This window comes from Xiphophorus couchianus, chromosome 5 (assembly GCF_001444195.1).
Source record: "Xiphophorus couchianus chromosome 5, X_couchianus-1.0, whole genome shotgun sequence".
Classification (NCBI taxonomy): domain Eukaryota; kingdom Metazoa; phylum Chordata; class Actinopteri; order Cyprinodontiformes; family Poeciliidae; genus Xiphophorus; species Xiphophorus couchianus.
This window is the reverse complement of record NC_040232.1, coordinates 18,018,888-18,027,811: the sequence shown is the minus strand read 5'-3', so window position 1 is coordinate 18,027,811 and position 8,924 is coordinate 18,018,888. Positions and strand designations below refer to the sequence as shown.

General features: G+C 37.2%; 1 protein-coding gene across 4 annotated transcripts in view; it reads left to right on the top strand.

The window, feature by feature from the left end:
• Positions 1–2,100: 2,100 nt before the first annotated feature.
• The window catches only part of LOC114144051 (endonuclease V), a 54,537-nt gene continuing 47,713 nt past the window's right edge, over positions 2,101–8,924 (top strand). For all 4 annotated transcript variants that reach the window (XR_003595388.1, XR_003595389.1, XM_028016511.1 and 1 more), the window contains exons 1-5: positions 2,101–2,231; positions 3,107–3,278; positions 7,389–7,523; positions 8,342–8,381; positions 8,810–8,922. Coding sequence is in view for 2 of the 4 variants with exons in the window: in XM_028016511.1 (XP_027872312.1) it covers positions 2,176–2,231; positions 3,107–3,278; positions 7,389–7,523; positions 8,342–8,381; positions 8,810–8,922 (516 nt within the window). In the remaining 2 variants the exon portion in view is untranslated. The remainder of the gene's footprint in view (positions 2,232–3,106; positions 3,279–7,388; positions 7,524–8,341; positions 8,382–8,809; positions 8,923–8,924) is intronic.

Sequence of the window (8,924 nt, the reverse complement as noted above, 5' to 3'; positions counted from 1 at the left end):
GCCTTAAGCAGCTGTGTGCTTTCAACGTGAGTTAAAGCAGCTGAGCTCACATGTCTCAGATGGAAAAAAAACATGAGAGCTGCACATTCAAGAGAGGAAAAAGAGACTGAATGAAGTGAGGATCCAATATTTGAAGCAAAGCTGAAAAAAGATTCACAAAGAAGAAACCACAATATATAGGCTATATCATATTAACTAAGGAATAAGCCTGCATAAGATATTATTGTTAATCATTGATATACAATCACTGTTCAGTTTCTTTTCTGTCCTTACAATGTTGGAAACATTTAGCATTTTGGTCGCTGCATCATGAATGAGCAATATCTGCAGTGATACTACATCTATCATATAATTGGGATGTGCAACACAAATGAATGACTACTGGGATATAACAGCTGACAAACAGTGTACACCAAGCAGTCCTTTGGGACATTAATATTACACTCAGTGATATTGTGCAGAAAATATACTGCATAGTTGAAAACCAATAGACCAATTTATTAGCTTAAAGAATTTTGAGAATGTTATTTTTTAAAATCTACTTAAGATGTTTCCCGATACCTGCAGTATTTGTGAAATGTTCCTTTCTGGTTTTAAATCTCTCAACAGATCTCAAGCAGTCCCTCTCAAAGTCTATAATGGCGTTCTTTAAATTGTGAACTCTGCACCAGTCTGCGTCCTTTTATATGGTAGATAATCATGTCATGATTTCTCAGCAGATTGTTGGTATGATAAATTTACTGTAGCTTTGAGTTGGTAGCAGAGTATCATTCAGAAAATGATGGGCAAAAATAGAACCTCTTAATGAGTCACTCATTTTCTGCAAGGTGAATCTATTCATATTTTTTAACCTACCATTTTTAAGGACCACATTGTCAGACACCTGGAAAATAAAAATACAGCAAAAGAAGAAGACTAGCCGTTGAATTGTTGTACACAAAAAACGTTTGCCCCTCTTGAAGTTAATCAAAATGGCCAATGGCGAAACAGCTCATGACGCCAAAGCATGCATGGCATCTGTTAAACATACGGGTGCTTCTGTTATCATTTATGTAAGTCTGTTTGCTACAAACTCAATGATATTTACTGATATTTCACTGCTGCTGCAGACAACAGGATGAGGTATGAGGGAGCATCCAGTAAACCAGGACACAGACAAAAGCACCAGAAGCACTAAAACTCAACTTATTCACAAGCTTTCAAAAAGCGGATGCTTATTGTGTTACTGCACTCACAGTGAATTCTACAGCAAAAGAGCTTTATATCATTGGTTGATTGTTTCACTTATTGACTGAAGCCAGACTTTTTTTGAAATCGTTTATGTCAATAAACTGGAGAATGTGAACATTATCGTTTATTTGAGGTTATACTGCCAACTAGTGGAGCAACAACAACCCTCAATAACCTGATTGTAGGTGAAGACGTGGATGGCTTTGTAATTGATACATTGTTAGGACATTTTTCCTAACACATATGACGCTGTAGTGACCGACTGCTCCTTATGGGGCCCAGAGTCCGGGCCTCATAAGAGGAAGTGATGTTTTTGGATTAGAAGTTATGCTTAGGGCGAAGGTGTGAATTGAAGATTAGGTTAGACTTTGGGTTAGGCATGTAACAGTAATGGTTAGATTTAGGATAAGGTCAGGGTTAGACCGTAGAAATGAATGAAAAATGAATGGAAGTCAATGCAAAGATCCACAACAATTTTGTTTGAAATACCCTGGTTGTCTACATATATAGGTGTTTATAGTTTTATTTCTTAATACATACTGAAGAGAGTGTGCACGACTTACTCTGGCAGGACAGAGTGATGTACTTGAATGATTTATGCCAAATTAAACATTTCAAATAACACTAGGATTAAGGCAGACCCCCCCAGGCCTCTCCTTCCCCCAGATTTGCTGAATCTATATTGTAGCATTTCTCAACTCCCACTCAACAATTCTTAGCATCCATTTTTTTAAGCAACATAGATTTTAGCAACATAATTTTGAATTCAGAAGTACGTCAAGAAAATGTAATGTAATTCAAGCATAGCTCCGCTAGAGGGGGCTATAGGAACGTATACTATAAAGACTCCGCCCTTATGCTTTCGTCAGAGTGTTTGCGGAAGTGAACGTCCTGTCTTGTTTTGGTCGCCCTCTTTTCTGTAAAAATAAATCAAAACTACAACAGATGATGACCCAGATGCCCAGTCCTCCACCTGAAGAGTTGGTCAAACAATGGGAAAGGTCAGCGCGATCTTCTACACCTTATATCTCCATGAGCTGGTTAATAGCCTGTAGTTACAACATTAACTTTGCGTTATTACTCTCGCCTCGTCTCAATGTTCGTGCTTTGGGTTTAATTCAAAGCTAAAACTGAATCCATGCCAGCCAGCATAAATTACAACTGTAAAAATCAGAATTAGTATAAAATGTTTCAAATTAGAGCGCGGAATAATACAAGTGTTGAACTTTTTAAGGAAGGTAGTTGGGTTCCTCTTCAGAATTTTGCTTTTATTCATTTATTTTATTTTATTTTTTAAATAAAAGTGTGGACAAAGGAGAACTAAGCATATAAAAGTGTTTAAGGTTCCAAACTTTTCACTTCCCCATTTCTAAAACGAAAAAAGGGGAAAGAAGTTATATCTATCATTTTTCCTAGATATAAATAAATTATAAATGAGTGACAGACTGCAATGCAAAAAAAATTGAATAGCCAATGCCCCATAAATGTGTGTTTTTACAAAATTGCATTTAGACTTGGACTCAAAAAATGACATTCATTTAAAAGGTTTTGGGAATTTTTCAGAATTAAAAACAATAATTTAATCACATGTTTGATCAAACCTGATTCATAATGCAAAAATATCACATTGTTTCTTATGTACATCAAGCCAAAGATAGTTGGTAAGAAATTGTACCAAATAGTCGCAACAAATCCAACCCAGTATGTAAATTCATGATGTAGCTCAATCTCCTATAACACAAGTTATTTAACAGAATACATTATTACAGAGTCTTGGTTCGGAGTGTTACAGGAGGTGAGTAGTGTTGGATTTTGTGAAAACATCTGTGTGTGTGTGTGTGTGTGTGTGGGTTGTGTGTGTGTTGCTCTGATGCAGTGAGCAGAAGCGACTCAGGCAGCAGGTGGTGGAGGAAGACACTGAGGACTGGCAGAGGAGTCCAGACTTCTCCGGCCTGGAGCGGGTCGGTGGCATGGACCTCTCCTTTATCAAAGGGGATGAAGTCAACGCCTGCGCCCAGCTCGTGGTGCTCAGTTACCCTGATTTGAAGGTGAGCTGACCGCCATCACACCGAGCCGAGCCTCCCTCTAGTGGTGAAATAACAGAACAGTGGCAGTAAAAAATCTTTTCTGCTCTTTTGCTTAACAGACGTGAGCTTGTTTTTTTTTTTCATCAGTGCCATTCAGTTAGTAGAGGAGCTATTAAAAAACATAGCACAATAAAATGAAAAGCCGAGTTTATTAATATTTATATATACTTTATATTGGCCACAGCTGAAATTTTGTCTGCCAGCTGCAGGCGACCTTTAAAAGCAGTCATATTTAAAGTGTTCGCTCTTTGAGTCATCATTATTTTTAATTAGCTGCTGTTTTTATGACTTCAGAAAGCTGATGGAATGAGGGAAACATTACTCATGCTTCCAGCTGGGATATTCGCTTGGTGTCTAGAGTGACATATAGTTTAAAATGCTTCGTAATATCTACTAGGCCATTTATCTTCCCCGTCCAATGCTAAAACCTGTAATGCGATCAATTCAATTCGTCCTATTTTATTGTAATTTAACTGCATACTAAACAACTCCAGACAGTTTTACTCTGAGATCTATAAAAATGTAAGTGGAGTGAAGTACATAATAACAACAGCTGAGTCAGTGACTGCATGGAATTGACTGTTTTTCTCTAGATAGGAAACTTTTTAACAATTTTAGCAATAATTTAAACTTAAATGCATTGTTTTATAGCTAAGATTATAATGAAGTGTATCTAATTGGCTGTTTATTTGATTACAATGACACTTAACACACACCCCTTTTAAAATGGCAGGTTTTTGTCAGATAAAAAACATGAGGCTGGGCAACAAAAACAATTTTCTAAAAACAATGTGATATTTAACCCCACCCCCACCACCCACTGGTCCTTCAACAAGGCACGCTTTCAATTCATTTTCCAGATTCAGTCTTTTTAAGATCATACATTCCATGAGTTTTAGTCAATCTGTCTTATTGGAAATAAGGTTTAGCTGTTACAGTTTCTCTATTCATTTTTCAGCTTTTTTTTCTTGTTTACATTTTTTAATTTTTGTCAGATGGTACGAAATACAATTATTTTTGGAAAGATAATCTGAAATTGTTGAGCATGACTTATATTTACACCAGAAATCCCAAACATATTGATTAGGCGATGTATACTCTTTTGAGGGCCACTGTATACTGCATGTGCACCTATTTAATTCTCTCAAATGTTTGACACTGAGCCCATAAAGTTAAACTGCTGATCAAGATGTTATATTAAAATTATCGTAAGTTTTCTGCTTTCTTCTACTGCTTAACAAATCTAGTGCTACAGACTGTTTGTGCCACAAGATCTCAAATTGATCTTTGGTAAGGAATAAAAAAAGAAACCATTTATTGTGCAGTTTGTAACATTGTTATGGGGAGGCTTTCAGGTCATTAGAGTCCATAATACAACACAAATATTTCCTGAAAGCTAGCCTGTATTTTTAAAGACAGACATTTTTGACAGTTTGTCATGAAACCAATCATGTGTTGAGGTTCCCTTCACTAGTTTCTGTGCCCAATACCAGCTTTTCAAAGTCTAATTTGTAGCATCTGCTGTTTGCTTTGAAGGAAGGTGATTTAGGTCTGACCTTATAGCATCAGCGGCACAACAGTAAAGTATTTTTAGAGTGACCAAGGAGCTGTGACAGCTTGTGCTCCAGAGAGATGCAGGTTCTGGTCTCCTGAACCCTGCTGATTATCTGCAGGATCCCAGGAAGGTCATCATGGGAGAATCGGTCACCTGTAACATTGCTGCTTAAAATAGACAAAAGATTCAAGCAGTGTGCTTAGTGACATACACTTTATAAGCTATTTCTAAATGTTCATCATTTAACACATGACCCCAAGGTGTAAGCAAACAATCTAGTAACCTAAAATCTTTCATGTTTACAACAGTAAATTGTTTTGAATAATTTACTATATCAATCTGGAATATCGCCATAGAGATAAAATTCCGTTCTACTCTACACAAAATTAAACAAAAACAGTGAAATTCACACAAGTTTCCATGTCTTTGCTGAAAAGCATCCCCCATAGAATAATACTGCCATCACCATGTTTCACTGTGAGTAATGCCTGTTAGTTAACAGGAGCATTTTGCATGTTAGTCAAAAACTTTCATTTTGATCTCATCTGACCAGATCAGCTTCTTCTACAGGTTTGCTGTGTCAGGTTTAACACCTATTAAAGACAGATTAAAGACCAGAGAGTTAGATTCTTTTCATCTCGCGAGGAGCACGGATAGAGATGTGTTTCCAGTCACAAATCTCCAACCGCTCTGAAAACGCATTTGTCCGCTCCTCTCTTTTTATTGCTTTCAGAGTCCCTATCACAGAGAACACTGCAACTCTAAGGGGTGGGGGCAAAACACTTCATCACTTAGTTGCAGTGCTAATGACAATCACTAACTAAAACACATGGTATCTTGCACTAGATTATTTTGTTCCAGACACAGGGTAAAACAAAGCAAGTTGTACATCGTCACGGCGACGGTTTTATAGCCAACTAGCAGGCCAAGGATGCAGAGGTTTCTGCTGAGCGATAACCCTGTTGAAAACGGTTGTCTCTGCTCTTCCTCAGAGAGGCCTTCTGAGAAAGGAATCAAAGTAATTCAACAACACAGAAACATTCTTTATGCTAAGATGAAACAAAACAAATAAAGGCATATAAGACAAGAACATTATAAAGGTACATGAAACAACAAATATTTGATGATAATTTATACAATTTACCTAACATGCTGTGTCTCATACATGGCAGATTCTTGTTGCCTTATTTCAACAACGGTGTTATTCTTGTCAACGCCAGAGAATTGGCCTTTACAGAGGCCAATACTGTAGCTGTCCTCTTGAGAGATTTTCCCACTTGAGCTGTGAACCCTTTTCCTTTAACTTGATAGCTGCTCAACTCTGTGTTGGTTGGTCAAATAAAATCCTAATAAAGCACAGTACATAACAAGAACATCATCTTAGACTGTTCCATAAGGTAAAATACAAAATGACATCTGAAGATGTAGCTGACTTGGTGTGCTCACCGCCTCATTGTTTTTAGTGTTTAGATTTTTCAACTGCTGCGTTTTAAGAAATTGAAAGTTAAAGTAAACGCAGAGAGGTAACATTTTTGATCCTTGTAACATGCATACATGAATCTATATATATATATATATGTATATATCTATCTATCTATATATATCTATATATATATATATATATATATATCTATATATATATATATATATATATATATATATATATATATATATATTTGTGTGTGTGTGTGTGTGTATTTTAAAAGCTGCATGATGTTTTGTAAAAGCTTGAACAAAATGAAAAATAAAAAAGGTGTGATAGAGGTTGTCAACTGGCTTTTAACAAAACCCAAACAGGCTGGGAAATATTAAAATTTAACATTTTAAATAAGTGCAGAGGTGGGTCTTAAGTCATTGAAGGGTTTTGGAAATGTATAATTGGTTCTGGAGACATTAATTAATTTAAATTTCCTATAGGTTTTGAAAAGAAAATTACGGAAGACCATTAGGGCCGCTGAGATTAAAGTCAGAATTCTTTTTTTTTTTCAGCGGCCCTAATCATCTTCCATAGAAAATGGTCTCCATATACAACTCTGCAGAAAAAATAAGACATAGGCCTTTACTAATCTTTTTTTAATATTCATGGATGAATTCTTTGGTCATTCAAAACCATAAATAAGCAACAGTAAATCAGAAAGCATTTAATGCTTAGCAGATTATTTTTATCTAAACATCTATATTGATTATGTAGAGTTATGTTTTAGAGATTGAGGATTGTTTTTATTAAACAGTCAAAGGTCTGAACAGTACCAGCAATGAGGTGATAGAAGATTTATAAAGACTTATAAAATATATGCCGGTACACTTACAGTTATTCTTAAACATTTCTTTTCATTTCGCACAGCTTGTGGCAGTAAGATGTTTGCATAAATGTGAATGCATCCTAAACCGTAGAGGTGAATTAAACTAGAACACTTGGATCCAGACAGCATCGCTCCGTCTCTCTTTTAGGACACTGTACTGGTGTTCTAAAACCCAGTACAGGGAACTGACTGGTTTCTGCTCTTTCCTCTAAGATTCTGTATGAAGACAGTCACATGGTGACCCTGACGGCCCCCTATGTCTCTGGCTTCCTGGCCTTCAGGGAAACCCCTTTCCTCCTGGAGGCGCTGCAGCGACTGAAGATCAGCCAGCCAACACTTATGCCTCAGGTCTGTGTCCAATGAGGAAAGAAAGGCGAGTCTGAATTCTGTTCTGGATTAAACAGGGAGCCCCAATGTGAGTCCCTGAATTAGTTTTAAAGTAATTATCCTCATCTCTGCCTGATCTGATGCAACAAGTCAGATGTACCCGCAATAATTAAACTCATTTTTATTTCTCTTTAAACAGCCTCTAATTAGGACCTGTATTACCCAGGTTCAGCTTGGTTCACTACAAACACATTAGATCAAGTAGAGCATCTATGACAAAGCTCTTCTGTTCTCCCTCTCACTGTTCCTCCATGTGTCGTCTCTAAGTCACCCCACCCACACGCTTCTGTTTGTCACAGCCCACATGCCTCCTCCTTTTCCTCCCCCTCTGTCTCGCTGTCCCCACACAAGAAAATGTGTAGAAACGGTCAGAGTTTCTCTCTCACATGCACACACAAACTGATTTACTTCTACTGACATTTAGCCTGGGCACACACACACGCTCTGTCGCTGCCCATTTATCTGCAGCCTTTCCAGGGGTCTGTTCCTGATCAGTTCCTATTCCCAGCAGAAAAATAGCTGCATCGTCTCTTCTGGACTCAAACATTCATTGGTGTGTTGAAGTGGGAAAATCTCAAGCTCACATGTTTTCCTAACACGTCTGAGTTTTCCAACAAAGGGAGTAAAAATAAAAATAAGTGGAATGAAATTTTAAAGTGGACATCTCTAACTGTTTAGGGCAGTAGGTGATGGATTAAGGCTTGCTTATGGCTGGCTTTATTATTCCATTTAAGCTGATATTTGTAGTATATAGTAAATGTTCTGTTTCCTTTCAACAGGTGGTGTTTGTGGATGGGAATGGTCTTTTCCACTACAGAGGTACATATTCACTGATATTTTTATTGATTTTAAAGGATAATTAATGCAGCTGTGCTTATACAGGTTAAAGGGTCAATTTCCTATAGATAGAAAACCTGTGGACTGATTAAAGAAAAAGAAAGGAGCCACCATATTGAATAATTCAAAGAAATCGTGCCAACAGGAATGGTCAAAAGTCATTCTCTTTGTATGCTCCAATCTTATACAATTGTAAAGGCTGGGTGTGCATGGGCAGCTTTTGCTGACAATTTAAGTCCCGGTCTTTATTTAGTCCAGAAAAATATTTTGAAAATGGGTTTTTTTTAGCCTGTAGGACAGTTTTTCTTCCTCAACAGTAATGACAGTTTTTTTTAAAAAACAAAACAAACTATGTTCTGTGTGCAAAGTCTGTGTGAAAAAACAAAAGCAATGTTTTTTATCTATTACAGAGTTCGGCTTGGCGTGTCATCTTGGGGTGCTGTCAGGTCTTCCCTGTGTGGGCGTGGCTAAGAACCTGCTGCAGGTGCAGGGGGTGCTTAAAGACGAGGAGCACCAATCACAAGT